Source organism: Stigmatopora argus, chromosome 21 (assembly GCF_051989625.1).
Source record: "Stigmatopora argus isolate UIUO_Sarg chromosome 21, RoL_Sarg_1.0, whole genome shotgun sequence".
NCBI lineage: Eukaryota > Metazoa > Chordata > Actinopteri > Syngnathiformes > Syngnathidae > Stigmatopora > Stigmatopora argus.
The window spans coordinates 4,763,962-4,784,330 of NC_135407.1; the positions used below are offsets into that span (position 1 = coordinate 4,763,962).

General features: G+C 44.5%; 2 protein-coding genes across 7 annotated transcripts in view; one reads left to right on the forward strand and one right to left on the reverse strand.

The window, feature by feature from the left end:
• Nucleotides 1-20,369, forward strand: part of pdk4 (pyruvate dehydrogenase kinase, isozyme 4) — a 74,904-nt gene that overhangs the window by 24,464 nt on the left and 30,071 nt on the right. The window lies entirely within an intron of this gene.
• The window catches only part of dync1i1a (dynein cytoplasmic 1 intermediate chain 1a), a 33,101-nt gene continuing 18,765 nt past the window's right edge, over nt 6,034-20,369 (reverse strand). The window contains exons 11-17 of the mRNA XM_077590166.1: nt 16,855-17,001; nt 16,387-16,500; nt 16,178-16,311; nt 15,956-16,100; nt 14,127-14,267; nt 12,024-12,149; nt 6,034-10,521 (exon numbers count right to left, since the gene is read on the reverse strand). Of these exons, the coding sequence (XP_077446292.1) occupies nt 10,411-10,521; nt 12,024-12,149; nt 14,127-14,267; nt 15,956-16,100; nt 16,178-16,311; nt 16,387-16,500; nt 16,855-17,001 (918 nt within the window). The 3' untranslated portion in view covers nt 6,034-10,410. The remainder of the gene's footprint in view (nt 10,522-12,023; nt 12,150-14,126; nt 14,268-15,955; nt 16,101-16,177; nt 16,312-16,386; nt 16,501-16,854; nt 17,002-20,369) is intronic.

Genomic DNA, 20,369 nt, shown 5'->3' on the forward strand with positions numbered 1-20,369 from the left:
TGAATATATGCCTTTATTGTTCCTCTGATTTCTTACAATTTGTACATGTGATGATTTTTATTTGATTTGATGTAGAATTATTCATATTCTGTAGTACTCTTAGCTTCTTAATGTGTATTTTTATGAACGATTACTTTATCAAATGATTGCTTCCAGCCCCGATCAAATATATTGTACTACTACTTCTGACTATATTACTATTTTGTTTACTTGGAAGCCACGCATTCCCGCTTTTGATTCCGTTCAATGTAATTCGCCACCAGCCTAGCCAACGTAGCGTAGCCACGCCAGATGCCCACGCGCTAGCGGCGACGAATAAAATCCGAACCCAATCCGTCTCCCGTTCCTAACTTTGGACTTTGGAGCGCCGGCCTGGGATTGTTATTCCTGAGCAAGGGGATACTTTAATAGCCTTCCCCGCCGCCCTCAATTGACGGCGAGAGATAATAGCCCCAATATTCGGCGCAGGAAAAATGGAAAGGGGTTCGTGTTCCCCGTTTGGGAAGTCGAGGACCGTCGCCGAGACGATGAAAAGATTCAGAAAGGCGAGAGAGACGTCCCCCCCCCTCGTCTGTATTGGATATCTTTGTTTTTCTTGGAGAAGAGTCGTAACCAAGGGCTTGTTGAGATCAGTTGGCACTCGCCGTCGGTCTGGAGTACGAGCGCTTTCACATTGGCAAAGCGTCTTTTAATCACCGGGCCGCCGCAGAATGACAAGCTGTTCCTGGAAAGGTTATTGAACAGAGATGTTACGCAGGTCAATACTTGACATCATTGAGTTTCTGCCATTTAGTTGATGGTCTCTGGAAAAAGGCAGTCTTGATGGACACTTTTTTGGAGCTCTCCGACTTGCATCCTTAAAATGCCGTTCCCCGCCATTTCATTCCTATTTTTCGTGCCAAGTTCAACATTCGGAACGCAAAATCTTACTGTTCACTTGTGTTTCCTCACACAAATCAATAGAGAAGAGCAATTTGGTGTGCGGTTTTGGAAGTGGATATGCAGTAGAAACTGATGTAGGTCGTTGGGACTGTTTTTCTCAGGGAGTCAAAATGGCGGCCCGTGGGCCAAAACTGAGGCAGTTTTACACTTATTTTGGCATTTGAGCACTGAAACTAAGGAAACAGATCAATCCGACCTAATTCTGTAACCGCTTTTAAGCGGAATTTATCTCAATGTCACAATAATCACAAAATGTACATAACTTTAAATGAAATGAAATCAAGATTAGCGCTTGTTTTACACTGCAAAATTGAATGAATTATTTCCATGAATTATTTCTTCATCTCTTTTGCAATATCACCTAAAAAGAGATTAGAGCTTGTGTTGTTTGTTTTGAATGAAACTAATTGAATTCTCAATAATAAGTCATCCGATTAATCTCGGTTTTAATCTAATGTAAAAATCACCAAAAAGTAACCTTGTTTGAATGTGTTTTTATTTGAAGCCATTGAATTATTGTGAGATTAGGAACAATAATTCATGAATGTCAATACGTCAGCCCTCCCATTCAAAATGGATTGGACATCATCTCCTTCCATGCCAGCGAAACGTGATCGTTCAATAAAATGCAGCCAAATGGATGTGACGCTTGTTTTAAAAAACAAAACAAAAATGACAAGTTTGGGAAGTCAGATGATCGCAGGAAGGCTTTGTTTAGCGCGCTACGCTACCCTGGCGTCTTCCAGCTCTCCACCCAGGGACTAGCTTGGACGCGGTGGATGAATTTCAGTCCAAAGGAGAGCAAGTAAAGGGACCCGAGTCTACGCAGACGCCAGTCCCACCACAATGAGCCACTTTAGGCCCTTGCGGTTAAGCCTCGGAGGCCAGCCGCCAGCCGCCAGCCAGCCTCAACTCCTTTCCCTCTTCTGCCCGTTTTTTTTTCGACTCCCCTCTCCTACGTTTCCAACTTTCTCTTCTTTAGAAAACATTTGGACGCAGTGTTTTTGTCTCGCCCAGGATCTTCTGTCAATGAGGGGAGGGGCGATGTCGGGAACCTCAAAGTTCATTCTGACAGACGGACCGGTTCTTGAAAGAACCGCCCCCACTAGTTGGTCCCTAAGGGTTCAAAGGTCACGGCTAGGGGGGAGCAGGTACCGCAGGTAAAGTTTCCTCAAGCTTTCACGGAAGGAATCTGTTGTTGTTTTTGTCAGGAAATGCAAAACCTTTGAACACCGCCATTATGATTCATTGTGACAGTCGTTGGTGCCGATTGGACGATTTTGAGATGGCAATGACGATGACGTCTATGGCCGTCCAGAACGTAAACGTCTCGTCCATGAAATTTTGTAACTGTCATTTAGACCTTAACTGCTGGCATGCTGATGTTTATGAAACTATAGCTATACATTCTGGTGCTAAATGCATCTAATGACAGTCATTTTTGGTGTGGGTTGATGACGTATGTTGGTGTCACACACTTTTTTTATTGCTTATGGAAAAAAATAACTGTTGACGCTTGTGTTGAAGAGTGACAAATAGGAATGATCACAGATTCATAATAAGAGTTTTGAAATTTGTACGAGGAAAAAAAAAAGCACATTTTCACAATTCCGCCAGACAACGAAGGAGAAATTATTATTTTCTTCATGGGACGCCAGCCTTTCCAAAAGCGTTATTCAACAAACGCTCGCATTCTTTCCCGTTTGTGACTTATGTTACATAACCGCCGTTCGGCACCGGAAAGACGACTCCGGCCATCTCGGCGGAGCCAGACGCTGTCTTTTTTGTCTTTTTGACAAAACCCCCAGCATTCGACCTTCCTCTCGGGAGCTTTGCCCCGTCCATCAAATCCTGACTTTTTTTTGTCCTCAAAGAGCTGTTCTTTCAGGTCCCCGCAACAAAAAGGACAGGCCAGAGCAACCCCCGCTTCGAAATACCCGGCAAGTAGTCATTAGGGATTTAGTGGTATGCCGTGGACTACCTGAGTCGCCGCTCGCATATTTGCGTCTTGCGTCTCCTTCGGTGACACCAAAGACCCCAAAGTATGTGATCTTTATTGTCTTGCGCTGAAAGTCACCGCGCCGACTTCAAAAGGAAGCGGCTCAGCGCAGAGGGGAATTAAAGGGAGAGAAACCTCGTCCCCAAACTTGCCTCTTTGGGTCAGCGGGTCGTTTTCACGTGGCACCCAAGAAAGAAAGAAAAAAAAGACGGAGCGTTTGTCTGGACGCCGTCGCTCCTCCGGGCTAAGGAGGAGGCAATAGAGGAGCCATTGTCCTCCCCGCTCTAACCTTTTCCCGTGACGGGCAGGTAGGCCGCCGTTATGAAGGTATGCGGCGAGCCAACGGGCCGTGACCTTTACCTTCTTTCTCGGAGACCAGTGTCGCTTTGTCGTCGACGCCGACAAATGACGCAAAAAGTCAAACGGTCAACCGTTGAAATCAATTTTGAATAGCAAATTTCATTTCATTGCTGTTTGCTGGCGACCAGTCCCTGTCGTGTCACTCCTTTTGTCCAGATAAGTGAGGAGTGGCAGAGAAAAATGGTTCAATTTGTTTGATCCCCGTCAGCCCTTTTAGTTTAATCCAATCGCCGATGAGCTCAAATGTTGCACTTTTTCATGCTCCAATGATAGAATCTTGTCCAATGATACAGTAAAAACAACTTTTGTAATGTGTGCCTCTGCATAGTTGAAACTATAGCGTGATGGAAAAGAGTTGTCTTCCCTATTTTCTATCGTTGACTTTGGCAAACAAATACTGTCCAGAACTGCTATATTTGAAGTTTATCTAGATTCAAATACTATAAATAATAAGCATTGAGAAAAGTTGTGCTCTACCGTCCCCACCCCTTTCAAACACGATTATTTGTTGTCGCCCTCAAGGCGACAGGGGAGCTTCATCGTGTCGTCTCGTAATTATTGCGTTGTTTTGCATCTGGCTTGAGCTTCTAATTAAGGTCTGCATCAACTTTATTTCCTATTGTAGGAATCGCCCATCTTCTCCTATTTTTTTCCACGTTTACCTTTTGTCTCCCTCCGTTGTCGACTTCATTAGCGCCTAGCGGGGTCGAAGGCACGCAGCTTGTTTCGAGTGCCACACTTGTGGGTGGGCGGGACTTGGAGTCGGGGGGCTACTTTTTCTAATCACGCCGTCGTCATGTTCTTAATGATAGGGCTGGAGTAACGGCTACCGGCTTTGGCGCCCGGGCCGCTCGTAAAGTCAGCGTGTTGACAATACGGATCCTATGGACTTTTGGCGTCGGCTCATTTTTTCTATTTGGTAGCACAGTTTTATGCTTACCTGTACTGTAAAATATGATTGAGGGAACAAAGAAATTCTACGAAATGAATGAGTCTATTCTGTCATTTTCTCAAATATAGTCACATTTTTTCCCCCCAATCTCTCGATGTCTTCAAAGTTCGCCATTAGCTTCAGGCTAAAGTAAACAGACGGCATGTATGCAACCCGTTTTGGAAGCGACACCCTCTCCGACAGTCAAAACACACGGACAGAGCACTTCTGCCTCTTCTTTTGACGGAATGTAGAGGGATTGCGCATTAAAAATCCTGCATTTTTTCCCCCCTATATGAATTGCAGACGACTGTAGATTTACACACGCGCACAAAAACACGGACACCATGATTGACAGGAATTGCTACCTGAGACTGCCGCCCTTTCAACCCTGTCTGTTAGCTTCTGTCATAGGTTTTAAATCACAGCCTTGTCAATGTCTGACCTAACACGCTGACTATATTCTCATCTGAAGTTAAAACATGACAACCCTGTCATGGAACAATCCGCTCAAAGCGGCTTTCTGTACAAAACATAAGCGTATCTCAGATTCACAGAGAAGTTGACTCAAGAAATCTTTTGATGAACGTGACCATTTTTGGGGGACGGCTTTTGGGTCGGAACCAGAACAGGAGCAGGAGAGTGCAAAAGTGGCGAGCGATGGATTTTTCCTCTTTTCCTCCCCGTAAGATGTCATGACAGCTCCTTTCATCCTGGCCGAGGCCCCGTCCGCCGTGTTAGTGCTGGCACGGCACTCTGCCTTCCACTTTACCTGCCACACATGCGCGAGCGTGAAAGCCGTCGTACGTCCACGCACTCGCCACGGACTCGCCACGGACTCGCCACGGTGTCAGTCAGACTGAGCTAGCGTGATGAGAGTTGGCTCAAAGTCAACTTTGAATTTTTTTTTCTTTCCCAATTTGCTTACGAGCGCATTTGTACGTTGGCGCGTTTGGCTTCGACGTGTGCCAGGTGGCGACATCCGAGGTCTCCCCCGAGCGTCGTGCCTTGTAATTATCTGGGAATCATCAGCGAGAGACGCCGACACCGTCGCTCCGTAATCACGAGTTTCCGTTTTGTCCGACTCGAACGTCGTTAGTTGTGACTTCGCCGACGTCTGGTTTGGTCTCGCTCATTTGCTAGTTTTCGTCAGATGGCATTTTCGACTGTATTTTGGGTTAAAAAAAATAAATTAAAAAAATCTTAGTTCTGCAGTTGTCACATGCACATATAAATATATATTGGGGCTGCACAATCTGTTGGATTTTTTTATTTAGATGTCTATCGCTACCAATGGCACGGAAATAAATTAAATATATCTGAGTCAGTCAAAAAATTTCAATAGATGAATCTGTCAAATAATTTAGCAATTCATCCAAATTTGTATTTTATCACTTCTAACATTTCCAGTTTCTTAATGGATCGGCCATCCATAACCGTCATTGGCACGGAAATAAGTTAATGATATCTGAGTCGATCAAAAAATTTCAACAGATTAATCTGTCAAATAATTTTGCAATTCATCCAAATTTGTATTTTATCACTTCTAACATTTCCAGTTTCTTAAAGGATCGGGCGTCCATAACGTCATTGGCAGTGAATAAATGAATGATATCAGAGTCGATCAAAAAATTTCAACAGATCAATCTGTCAACTACTTTTGGGGTTCATCTAAATTTGTAATCGATCAATTCTAACATTGATTGGGCGTCTAATCACCATCAATGGTACTGAAACGTTGACAGTGAATGAGTTAATGATCGTCACAGTCATAAAACACAAAAACAAAATGACAACGTAATGCCGCCAAGGAATGGTTTACATTCTGGCATCCTGTCTTTTTTTTTTTTTCTCGCTCATGGCTACAGTAACCAATGGCAACCGCAAAGCAACAGACAAAATAAGATGAGAGGAGACAACCAGGGAGGAGAATAAACAACCACACATAGAGTCAAAGTAAAAAAAAAAATGAAGACGTCTCTGTCTGTGAAGTTTCCCGACAAGACAGTTAAAGATTATTGTCTCGTCAGGAAAGCAGCTAGCACTTTTCCCCAGAAAAAGCCGGTCTCAACACGCTACCTTGTAAAAGAGCGCTTTTGGGAAAGGCCAGATTACCGCCCGAAACGACGGATTCACCAGACAAACACGCCCGCTCGCCGCCGACTCGGCGTTTCTGTCAAAGAAAAATGCTACATTTGTATATTCTCACTTTTGTCTACGACGGCGTGTAACTTTTTGCATCGCTACAAAACAAAAGCCACGTTTCATCAACACGCAATTCCGACTAAAAGCTGTCTTTAAGCCTAATTGGAATAATTGGTATTCCTCAACCACGCAGGAATTACAGGCCTTCAATGATTAGCATACAATACGCGCAAAATTAGCATGTATGGAGTCTATAATTCCGTCATGGTTTTTCAGATAAATATTAGGACCTCCTTCGAAAAAAGTGGACCGTCTTTTTAAACGAGGCACTCAATTGACTTGTAAGCATATGCATATATATTAGGGCTGCATCATTGATCAACTATTTGTCGTCAAGTGGATGGGGGGTCAAACTTGATCGTCTGGCGTCCCGCAAAATCTTTACGTCTCTTTCCACGATCCCGTAAAAGTATGCAGAGATGCTCTTGTCAACTCGTCTCGTCTGTAATTTATGACAACGTGGGCGTGCGTCGGCTTTTAACATTATCTTTGGGTTACCTGCGCCGGCGCGTGTTTACGTGCGGCGCGTCGGGAGACAAAGTGCATTGACGAGGGGAGGCGGGGACGGGACGAGCTCCAGCCTGCGAGCCCCAGACGGCCTGGCTCCGTCGGGGCTGCGCCCAGGCACAGAGCGCCCTTTGTCTGGGTAATTATCCTGACGTTCAGCCTCTTTTGGGACGGAGGAGCTTGGGCCTCGGACGACGCTCCAGCGCCACCATTTAACCGCCGGGGGAATGTCGCCAGTGTCAGAAGTTGTGCACCTGCTTCTCGGGTGATTTCCGGGTTTGACTGGTTCGAGTTGGGTTGGATAATCGTCTTTTGTCTACTTTTGTAAAGCCATTGTCGCGCGGATAGAAATAGCTAGTTGTTGTGTTTTGAGCAATTTCATGCCAATATGCAAATTTGCGTCGTTGCGATACTTGGAACCAATGGTGATTCGCTGTATGGTCGGACATACGTTCAAAGTGCCTTTCTGTTTTTGCTTATCTCGTGAATGGCGTTTGCGAAACGGCCAATCCATTGGAAATGGGAGGGTTGGCAGCCAATGTCACCCTCCTAGTTCCAATGTTCCTAATGTAAAAACTCATTTGAACATTTTTAATCTGCCTTGATTATTGTTGTCAATGGCATTGAAAGAGTTAAAGTAAGAAGTAATTGTTCAGGGGAAAAAAATACGCTTTATAATCGGAATTTATCTTGTGAGATGAATTAATTGCATTCGCATGCACGTAATCCCGGTAATCAATTCAAAAGTACTATATAACACACTTTCGTTATAAAAGCTAATAGACGTCTGTATTTTCTTTTAGAATCAATATTTTAATATAGATTAATCGCAATGAGTCTCGCCGCCGTACAATCCCGTTGTCAATTCCAAAGTATTGCCATCAAAATGAAGCATTTATTGATATCAACTCATTTAGATTGAGTTAAAATAATATGTCCAATCATTTTTGACTTAACTAGCCCAGCCTTAAGAATAAATCATGAACCAAAGCAGAAAAAACGCAAACCACAGAATAACAGAAATAAATGACTCTGAGCAAGTGAAGTTGTTTTTCAATATGCTTCAGTAATTGTGCATTGAATCAATAAAACCAGGACACAAATGGATTTCCCCAAACTACCTTCTATGACATGCATTATTATTATTCAATTTTCTCCCTTACGGAGTCGTCCGAAGTCGGGCAAGTGTGAGTCAGGCACCCCCCACCCTGCTCCGCGTTCGAGCCCAGCGGCTTCTGACCGCAGGCTTCTTGGCGGTGGCCACAAATTAGAGCGCCGACGGCCCGATTAGGGACCGCCTTTCGCCACCGAGACGTGCCGTCCGTCGGTAGACACGCGCGTACACTGTAATATTTGACCTTGGGGTGTTTTAACTTACGAGTGCGGCGATGGAAGAAGTTCAATTCTATTTTTTGAAGCGCTATTTCGAACTCCTTTTATCGACAATTTGTTCCGTTGGCGGATTTTGAACGACGACGCGGCACGATGGCTCCGTCAGAGGGTTTTGAGCCAAAACATTAGCATAAAGAGTCAGCAGCGTAACTTGGAAAAATCATAATTCATCATCGTCATTTTTCCTCTCCTTCCCACCACGAGACTGGAAGCCACAGACGAGAGACGCGATTTGCCTGTCGTCGTCAGCGCCGCAACTTTAAACATTTTTTTTAACCATCCTCCCTGTTTTTTTGCATTTAATTATCAACGGTTTCGGTATTCTGGCTATTAGCCTTTGACGGTCAGTGCAGGAAATTGAATTACTTGCTCGGTTTGCCCTGGGAAATTTCAACCATTTTTTTTGAACGATCAAGTTTCAGTACCTTTGGCGTCCAATCTGTTTGGACTGGGAGGAGTGGCAGCGATGGGACAGCAAATGGGTTTCATTAAATCCCATTTGTTTACTTTTGAATTATTTAAAAAAAACATTTATAGATTCAAATTAATGTTAATAATAACTGTAAAAAATAATTCATTAATTCAATTAAAAGCACTTAGAACGATAGTACTATCAGTCAAAATGTCTAGCAATCCCATTTCATTTATATGTATTTTTTAATGTAGTAAATTAAAAAAAAAATGGGACAGCAAATGGGTTTCATTAAATCCCAGAATTTGTTTACTTTTAAAATATTAAAAAAAAAGATTAAAACACATTTATTTATTTAGATTCAAATTAATGTTAATTATAACTATAAAAAAATAATGTATTAATTCAATTAAAGCACGATAGTACTATCAGTCAAAATGTCCGGCAATCCCATTTTATTTATATTTATTTTTTAAATTTCGTCAATTAAAAAAAAAAAGTCCTCTCATGGCCTTGTCTTTCCCGTCCTCCCTCTCGAAGGCCCATCACCGTCCGTCAATGGCGGTGAAGGAGCGAAGCGCCATTCGGTGACTTATCTTGGCCACACAACACGCCATTTGGTGGCGGAGCCGAGCGCAGGTGGTCCAACTCTGTATAGGGCTCATTTGGTCGTGGCAAAAAAGCAAAAAGTCGCAATAGGTCCAGTTGATGGTAATGATGACGCCGTCCATGATTGAGCCCATTCATGCACAAGTGGCCGGGGGGCGCTGGGGCGCTGGGGCGCAATATCCTCGCTGCCCTCCGTCCCCCGGTCACTTTGGCGGTGTGCGTTGCGCTCATTAGTATCCATTGTCTGCGGGGGAGGACGACAAAGGACTAGTGATGAAATAACCACCTGGCGGACATCCGGCTCGACGCTTAACCAACCGCGTCGCTCGCGTGTTGCTTCAAAAAAATAATTCGACTCGAATGCGCTCGTGAAAAGATTCTCAGAATCGCCAAAGTCTGATTTGAAACTAGCCGTCCACTTTGCAACACGTCTGCCGTATTGAGGACACTCTCGATTGCGGCGCCGCGGGGGCGCTAACGGGGTCCGACCAGACCCCCTCGCGTGCGCTCGGTCCACCCGTATCGGTACATTTTTAGATGTATTCTGCCATTTTAAATACTAAACAGAGTGTTTTGTCCATCATTTTGCGTTTAGGAGTCGTTTGGGAGTTGTTTGGGAGTCGTTTGGGAGTCGTTTGCGAAATCCAACAGGTGACGTCGTCTTGAAATATGACTCAGATAACACGTGACTTCCTTGAGATTGGATTGGTGGATTGGACACAACCTGGGTTTAACTGGGGATAAAATTCCCGCTTGGGTATTTATTCCAGGAGTTTTCAATCTAGGAATGTCTCTTCTCTGGAACACCCACGGAATGCCGCATGCGAGAAGCAGAATGTGACGTGACAGTGGCGTTTGTAAACAGTAAACGAGTCCGTAGACCCAGCTAGAGAGTTTGACGGCACCCGTCATAAAGCTAAGTTTTAGCGTTAGCCACCAGCGAACTCAGAGAATATCAGAATATCGCAAAGTCGGATGTACATTAAGTGGAGGAACCGATACCAACATGCTACACTTGACGATGAGAAGAGCACAGCGAGGGTCCGATAAGTTCTACGGAGCCAGCTCCACAAGCCCATCCTCCTCGCCATCTGCAATGTTGGCGCGAATTTCCATTAGGGTGCGGGCGAATCGGCTCCATTCGTCGTTACGGGCCACCGACAGCTGGAGAGAAATCATAGGGTTCATTAAATATTTGCATCATGCGTTTTAACCCACTGGCTGCCATTAATGGCGGTAGGCGTCCAATCCATTTTTACTGGGAGAGGCTGGCAGCAAATGCGTTAATGCAATAACCAACTGTATAAGATAATCTTTCATTTTGGATTTTTTAAGCATTTTAGTAAATATAGAAATATTGTGTTTTCAAAGTAACATTTAGTGAGTATTTTAGTTTATTTAAAATAAGAATGCATTGGAATGATAATTCCTGTTGAAACTTAATCGCAAACACCCAAATGAGATGTATTAATTTATTAATAATTAACAATTCTTTGGCTGGGTATTCTTGTGTACGTTGACAAGTGTTAGATAACTGGTAATACAGTAAAATAAAAAATGGATTTTGGGCCAATATATTCAGATAAATAAAAAAAATGAAGCAAATATATATATATATATATATATATATATATATATATATATATATATATATATATATATATATATATATATATATATATATGTATATATATATGTATATATAAATAAATAAAGCCACGGGGGTCCATATAGTATTATGGGATATTCACATCAAAAACCCTGCAGCTAATTAGACTGCAAAAATCCTTATATAAGGTTGCCGGAGATTTTAGTAGAAAATGACGGTAAAGTACATCTCAGCGCGTTTCCTCCACATTGTTGTATATTTTCACGTTAGTCATTATACTGCTACTTGGGAAGCCAAAATATGTCTGATTTAAATATCATGCTTTTGGTGTCAAGGTTACCACTGGACTGCCTGCGTTCAGTCACGTGGAAGCCACTTTACAAGGACACCCAAAAAAAAAAGGGAAGGAGAAGGGGGATCAAACACACGCATCCGTAACGCTCGTGACGTTTGGGTAAACACGCTGGGCCCAAAGACGGAAAATGATCCGTTGCGGTGTTTGCGGGGATTTCTACTGTAGCGTCGAGCATACTCCATATTTTTAGTTTGTCCAGCGTGGACAGCAAACTCTCTTAAAGCCTCCTCCAGTTACATGTATGCAATTTAGCACTTTGTCGCTCACCCAAGGCTGGCGGCGTCCCGTGTCATTAACTCGCGGGCTGCCGTGGACGGCGCCAGGCGTCCGATCCGTTCAAAGTAGGAGATTGGCGGCCAATGAGTGAGCTTTAATTGGATCGGACGTCGACTGAGTGTGGAATTGGGTTCAATTTCCAGTAGAAAGATGATTGGACGTCGATCATCAGTGGCAGTGAAAGAATTCAATTTATACAGCTTTTGGAGGAATTGTCCAACTTTTGGTTGCAATGTGCATTTACGTCTAAAATTTGTTATTGTGAGTTGATTCATCTGGAAAAATAAGCAAAATAATTGGTTGACGAGCAAAATATTTTTTGGTGGCGAACTGTCCATGTCATTTTCTGGTGAGTTTTTGTCTGATGGTGTGTTGTAAGATATACATTTTTAGCACAAGGACGTAATTTCATCTGACGTGGAGTACCTCTCCGGTGTCGTAGACCCAGACTCGGCCTTCCGAGTCCCCCACGGCCACTTCCTTCCCTCCGGACGACCAGCGCACTCTGTTGAGCGCCGACGCGCCTTCAATGGTGACGCTGGCGGTCGGGACCTGCCAAACAGACATTTTGCATCCGTCAATTTTACCCAGAATTTAGCGGATCCAAGAATTATCTGTCCTGAATGTTTTCAGTTATTGCCCTATCAGACGCCCAATCCATTTGCGCTTACAGTGTTCGACCGACCCACAATTTAGTAGAACCAACTGTCACCTCTGTAGAACCCTGCTGTTGAATTTTCACCTCACTAGCTGCCATTGACGGCGATAGACGCCCAATCCATTTGGGCTCCTGACGGAGTTTAACGCTAAGTCTTTCCGTTGAATGTGTTAGTGACATGTGGCAGGCAAGTCTGACACATGTCATCAGTGGAGACGTAGGCCTTGGCACGGTGACACCTCGCACACAGAGTCGCGGCTTCTGCTTCTGAGTTTTTTTTATTTATTATTTTATTTTTTTGATGCGGCGCTAACCACAGACTGGCTGCCATTAGCCCGGCGGAGTCCGCAGCTCCGCCCGAGCGGATCGCAACAACAGAGCACTTTCAATTGACTGTATATAACTGCGTGCGTGCGTGTGTGAAGATCTGCTGGAAATGAGAACCAGGCGCTCGGCACTTCTCCGTTAACGTTGTTATGACTGTGTGTTTTTAATATGACGCTAACAATGGAAGCCTGTTGCTATTAGACTGCGTGTCTCTCCGCGTGTGCTTTGCGTGCGTGCCAGCGAATGGTTCTCATAAAGCACATTGTTAGGCCAGTTAGGCCGCTTGTAATGAACTCTTCCTCTGTTAGAGAAAAGGCCCCTGTTGAGGGAACCATGGGAAATTCGCGCTTTTGCGGGGAAATGCGGAGCGACCGTCATCAAATCGCTACAATCGATGAAGGCGTGCATTTTGATTTCGCCGTTGAAATGGAGGATGTGCGACACGGGAAGAAGCATGCCAGACCTAGCGAGTCGTGATGTTGGGTCTTGTTACTATGGTAACCGAGAGCCAGGAAGACTCTTTTATCAGTAGTGCTTTTAGCTGCGTAATCCATAGAGCAGGCACAAAGGATGTTATTTTTTCTTTGGAACTTGCAATGAGTGCGATTTCTGTTCCTATTCACTTAAGAGCAGAGCTTTAAAATGGACTGGAAAGCATTTGACAAGGAAAATGGAGATTCCAAATGTGGATTTGGAAGAATTGAGATGGTTATCAATAGTCACTAGGTCATTGTAGACTTTATGCTTGGCTGTTCTTTTAGGACTTTTAAGTTTTCCTCTTTGGCACAATTATAGGCTTCGTGGGAACGTAGTTCGGCGAACAGGAATCGTGATGAAAATGATTATAATTATTCCAGTGAACATTTCTAAAATGAGAGTTTATTCATCTTTTCAGAAAAATATATGTTCACTTCAATCTTTAGGATTCAAGTTTTAACTTTTTACAATCATAGCTTTGGACCTGCAGGTTGACAGCATTTGACGTCCAATTTATTAGTCGTGGCAGTCAACGATAGCTCTATTGACAACGATAGATGTCCAATCTGTTTGAACTGGGCAGCTTTAAATGAGTTTTCCGTGTAATTGATGAATAAACTATCACCTCAGAAAAGTTCACTGCATGGTTTGCATCCCGACACTATGTCGATGTTCCAAAATTGAGAATTATTGAAAAAAAAAGTGACTTTGGAGCCAACAAACTTTGTTGAACTCAATTGAGGCGCTTCATGAACACAAAACTACACTTTGCCTCCATCTTGTGGTATCTCCACGCCCAGGAACGTGGCGTCCAAGTGCTTAGCTTGCGTGAATGTTGGACACAGGCATGTCGGAATGTGGGGAGTGGATGTCACCCGCTGTGATTTAAAGCCAGAGCTTGCGGGAAACGCCCACGGGGCGACCAGGGCGGTGTTTGCTCGTGCGGTTCACGTCGAGGCGTAGCAACGGGCCCTGGGGACTCGCGTCAACGGCCAGGCGACACCCCCGCGGCGACCTTCAGTCAACCGTCCGTCACGGAAAAGACACGCACGCATACACGCACGCACCTCCGTGTCGTTGTTGAGGTTCCACAGATCCAGGCGGCCCATGCCGTCCACCGAAGCGAAGATCGCGGGGTGCACGGGCGACCACATCACGTCGTAGACGTAGTCGGCGTTGTCCTCAAAAGAGTAGAGTGGTTTGTTTTGCTGAAAGACATCACGGGATGTTTACGGCGCTAACAAACAGCTGGAGAGAAGAAGCATTTGGGGTTGGACTTTTTTGACTCGCCATAGACAGACGGAGAAGAAAAAAAGAAGAAGAAGAAAAAAAAAAAGGGAACGCGGGAAAGAGGGAGTGAGGCAGCTACAGACTGAGTGGCGCTGCCTCAGCCTTGGGGCCTGTCTGGGTGCACGGGCTAATTAAAAAGCCTCGCACATTCACACAGCACCATAAAACCGCTGGGAGAGATGAAAGCGAGGGAGGGACCCTCCACAAGGTGTACTCCACATAACCGACAGCTGTCCGGAACAACAGATAGCAAAAAGATGGAGGACAAAAACATGCCCTGAGATGATGCGCCCAACATTTAATAGGAACGCCGTCTATAAAAAGTGTAAATATCAATTCCTGAGACATTTTGGATGATTTTTTTCTAGTGTTGCACCAATGCTGTAAGATATGAAGTTTCAAAATAAATAAATAAAAATGTTTTTTTTGTAACTAAGTTACTGCATACTCACTTAACTGTAAGGTACTGCTGCCATCTTGGCTCATCCATCATCGCTGCTAAGTGGATGGATTTTCTTACTTCATTACCTGCTAACGCGCTAGATGTCCAATCTATTTGAACGCCGAATGAGGCTCACTCATTGAAATTCACAACAGAAGGATGATTGGGCCTCACATGACTGGACATCTATGGTAATCTTCAATTGCACTTTTGTGGGTGACTATTTTGTGGTGGCCCAAAAGCTCCAAATCGCTATCTTCCTCATAAAACAACAACTAAAAATGCTGTTCTTCCTCCTTAAAATAAAGCTTTGACCAATATTCGCTAGTGGAACATAAGCAAAACGGTATTTACAATCTTGCCTATGTATAAAAATATTTCATTTGATGTTAAAATGCCAGCGTAGCCTGCTGGTGCCTCCATGCTAATCTTTTGGACTCCTACTTTTCCATCTCCCTTCAGTAATGCTCAGCTCACTTGGAGTTCCTAGAGGAGCTTAAGTGGCACAATAACATGTTATCCATCCATTCACTCTGGAGTTGTCGGCCTTAAGAGTTCATGTCATGCATATGGAAGTAAAGCCTCTCCTGGTCAGAGTCCAAATGTTTCTATTAACCGCGGTATTTGAAAGACGCAACGCAAAACAACATTAGCCGAGTGCTTTCCAAACTTGCGCTGGATGGAGACGGCGACCTATAAATGTGCGGTTGCGTGTCCTACTCCAGTTTGCGAAAGCCACGATTGGAGGGTAGAAAGTACTAAACCCCGGGGGGGGTTTTAGGTAAGCAGACTTTGAGGGATGTAAGAGCATCCGTCTGCACAAACACGTACGCCTACTACGTATCCACGGTGGTATTCCGCATGGTCGCGTACAAACACGGATAATAGGCTGAAATGCATTCCCTTGGTGTACAAAAGGGAATTCCCAAATTCTGACATGTAACATAAGTTACTTGAACGAAATCTGTATAGTATTGTGATCACTTCAAATAGCACGTACCCGTCGTTTCACTTTGCAGTACTATTAAAAAATGTAGTCTTTAAGATAGCATTTTTTTTCCCGATAAAGTGCCTTTATGAAGTCTGTTGACAACTATTTTGATTGTTTTAGAAGACTCGTTTGTTTAAGGGAAGTTAAAAACAGTCTGCGATGAGTCCACCCACCTTAGTGCTCCACAATTTGACCGTCCAATCAAAGGAGGAGGTGATAAACAGGTGGGAAAAGTCCACGGTGCCGACAGCGTTGTGGCAGCTGATCCCCGTCACGGGCCCCTGGTGGCCCTCAAACATCTCGCAGATCCCCGCCTTACTAAAATGAGGAGAAAACAATTCCATTGTCAAACTTCTTCACCCAATCACATTGTTTTTATGAGCGCTTTCACCAACCTTCCGTGTCTGGATGCCGTGTAAACCGTTCCCTCTTCGCTACCGACGACATAGTTGTTAACGTCTCCGGTCGGGAAGGCCATTCCGGTCACGGCCACCGCTTTGGATTTATTGTACACCAGCTCCATACTCTCCTAAACACGCAAAAAGTCGTCCGATTTTCCGCTTTCCGATCTTTGTCAGTACACGTTTCGGGATGTTGTGCGTACCTGAGGCTGGGATAGCATGTCCAAACTCCAAGAGCACATCCGTCCATCGGTAGAAACGGTGATCAGGTTGTTGGCGTTCTGCGTGCCGACTACGTTGACGCAGTACACGGGGTGCTCCGTACGCAAACACAAAGTTTCAAGTCAACACCCAAAAAAAAAAGCGTAACGCTCATGACGTCATTGTGTTCTCGGACTCAAATCCCCGGGAGTATGTGAAACCGTAATGTCATGACTGGCAAGTCATCGATTTGCGAGCCGGCCCACACAAAGAATCCTTTCAGCAATCAGCGCCACGCTAAGCCGGCCGGCCACCCGCTCTCGCCCAATGAGCAAAGGCCTCATTATTTCACAGCCACTTTAAGCTAACGGCGCGCTCTCCCGTGGTAGCGCTGATTAGACGCGACTCCTGTTTTTAATGTGCAATACGGTAAATGGGTCGGCTTTTTGGAAAAGGATCCAAATACTTACGGTGTGCGCCGCAGCCGACAGGGGCGTCCTCTGAACCGGGGTCCGTCGGTGGCTGCGGTTGTCCCACAAGACGATCTGGCCCGAATAGGTCCCCCCCACCACGAGGTTTGGGTGAAATCTGGCGAAACCCACCGACACCACCGGAGACTGTAGAAAAATAGAAGAACTTTCTAAAAATTCTCTTCAAACGGATTGCACCTGTAATGCTACTTGTAATAAGTGGCATATGTCGTCAATGGTCTTTCTGCAGCAATTTAATAAACAACGCCATAGATATAACCAGGAGTGACGAAAAGTTGGCGCTGGGTGGCAAACGGGCCGAGACGAGACGGCCAGCGAGATGATGAGTTTGGCCGTGGCGAGAGGAGCGAGAGGGTGACTCCGCAGGACAAAGGGGGCAATTGTGGTCCTGGTCCCCCTCAGCCGTTTCACATTACAGCATCAAAAACCCCAGCAGCCAGTGGAGCGCTCACTGTAGCCTCCATCATGACAAGCACCCCCTTTTAACCCGCGCACACATGACGGCGGCTCAACGTTGTGTTTATTGCGTTTGGGTTCCTCTTCAATGCTCTCGCCGGCGCCCCCTGACCCGTAGCCAATCTAGCGTCTATTCTTAGGACAGCATCGTACGCCTATCCCTTCAACCATCTTTCCCGTAATTAAACGTATTCGTGGACCTAAAACGAGCATCTTTAGTTCAAATTAGAACGGATCAAAAATCGGAAACTTTTTTTTCCAGTTTTATTTTTCAATAATAGTAAAATAGGCTGACAAAATAGGCATCTGTTAGTGTCATATTTGATAAGTATAGCCTAAGAAACCCAATGTAACAATGTGATTGCTAATGTTGCACTGCTACTGATAGCGCAAGACTATTTTGTTTGTCGTTTGGAAACTAGATTAGTCATACAATCGATTTAAAACGGCAAATCCCGTCCGTTTTGCGCTATAGCATCGGCCCAATGAAATAAACTCCGCATCGCGTTTATCCCGTTTTCTGTGGGCCAATCCCACTTTGGCTCTCTGTTTGTCAGCCGCCGACCGCCGAGCCATGTGCAAAGCAGCCGACTCTAAACCCCAGTCCATTTTGTCAAACGGACTGGAAAAGAAACCAAAAGGAAAGCAAACACTCTTTCTCTCTTTTTATGGTTACTTCTGAAGAGTCCTGGCTGGCGGAGGAATGGCGCGGGAGTCGCTTCAGATGTCAAAACTCCAAATAAACTCAACTCCTGCGGTGAAAATAAAGTCGCCGGTACGCCGACCAGGAGGCCCCTTCTCCGACGTTTATTTGTACAATTCGATAAAGCGGGATACGACTTTATTGACGGCACCGCCGGCGTACCCGTCGCGAGCTATTATTGGAATGGAAATGTTGGCGATGTTACGGCTACTGTGGCGGCTCTGGAAATCAACTGCAATCATAGTTAACGTCGCGCAGAAGAAATACTTCATTGTTTCGGCCCCATTGACGAGGTGTCCATTTTTCAGTTTTTCCTCTAAGTCTTTTTATTTTGATTTTAGGTTTGAACACTTAATACTTTCGCATCTGTTTACCTCACAAGATGACCTGTTTCAGATTTAAATGGATTCCCCATTTTAGCATTGTCATGTATATAGGAAATGATGAATGACTTCATTGTGGATCTTTGTTTATATCGCCTTCAAGTTGAGCTTCTTCCCTCCCGGTCGTCATTTGGTACACAATTCGAGACTGTTTGGCATGGCTATATCTTCCAGTGTTGTTATTTTTAAAACACGCCAATCCTTCGCCAACATTTCTATTCGTCCATCTGGACACCCTGCTAGCTAGCACATCTGTCTAAATAACACCTTAACAACTCTCACATGGGATGGCGTGGGCAAATCAGGCCTGACATTTTTTTTTTCATCTCATCTCAAATGCGGCATGGTTCTTCACCCCCCGCCACATCAACTTTTTGACAGACAGGAAGCAAAGGGGCGGGCGACAGGCGACAGGTCGCAGGGTTGCCTTTACGTTCCACGTGAGATGAATTGGAACGAAACCGTTCCTTTGTGTCAGTGTTTGTAAATGACTAAAGTGACAATTTAGAAACAGTTCATTTTTAAAGCGGTTCTGGTTCGTCTATCATCGTCAGTAGCAGCTAATTAAGAGGGTTCAAGGGAAGTTTTTGGTCCGGGGTGAAAGATGGAGGATTTTCTTGCCTTCTCGGCTAACAAAGTGCCTCTGAAGTCCGATCGGGGTGACGGAGCCAGAGTGCCAGGGAGTCAAGCCATTGGGGGGGGAGTGCGGACAGTAGATGGATCCACACCTCTATTCTTACCACACTCATCTGGTTTCCACTCTGGCTTATCAGAACCAGATGGGCGCGTCTTCTTTCGGAATCCCGCCGCCACCTCCCCTGACTCGGCGAGTTTATGACACCCCACAGATTTTGTCACTCTGCGGTTTTCGCCAAGGGAAGAGAAAATAGCGACCGCAGTCTCTGTTTCGCCAGACGGAGAGGAGAAACACCAGCCCCAAAAAAGCGGGGCTTCCTTTGACTTTTCAAAAATTCATTTCTCTTCTCTTGCCATGCAAAAGTTGTTTCATGCTCCCGATCCGTAGCATTTTCAGAAAGCAGAAACAAAATCCAGAAGTTTGCCACCATTCGATACCCATTTAACGCTAAATCTCATTTTAGGCAATTACAAATACAGCAGCCTTTCTTAAAAACTCACTAGTAGAAATATTTGAATGGAACTTCTGAACAAAGCCACGTATTTAAAATTAAACACTGGACCGATTTATGTATTGATTCAGACTGATGTATCATCGCACCGCCAGCCAATGATGAACTCAGCTTTCGATTAAACCCAAATTTGAGACAAACACAGTTAGCCTAGACCGCTCTTGCATTTCTGTGCAGGAAATACAGAAGACCGACCTCACCAAAACCTCATTTGTTACATTAAACCTATTTTTTTATTATAAAAAACCAGACCCTGACCGCAAACCCCAACGACTCAGCACAGTCTTTCTTTTGAATGGACTCCCGACATTGGCACTTTTCTAGACCTGAACCATCTACCTATCCCGACGCCAGATGAGCAATCCTTTTGTGGGCAAGTCTGGGTAAACAAAAAATGTCGGAAATACCACCAAAGCTCGTCTTTGGGCCCGCCAACGGCAACAGTGAGGGTCTGCTAGACTAAGCCATGCGTGGACTTCATGCATACAGTAAACACTTGCTTTGTTTGATCAGTTCTTCGCTTCCTTTTAAAAAAGATGGCGGAAATGGAGTTCAAAAGTCAAAATGGATTGCAAAAGTGATTTTTTTTTCTGAGGGGCGAGCTCATAAATGGATTAGAAACTGTAACACTAATAGAAAATATACTTAAATTAAAGATTTAACCTTAATCTGCAGCGCTAAAGCTTTTACGCAATGTCAGCCAATGAGACTGCGAAGCTTAAAGTGAATGTTTCCCAGCTGGGCGTTTATGCATAAATAAATTAGAAAAATAATAATACTGGTCAAAAACATACTTTAAAGATT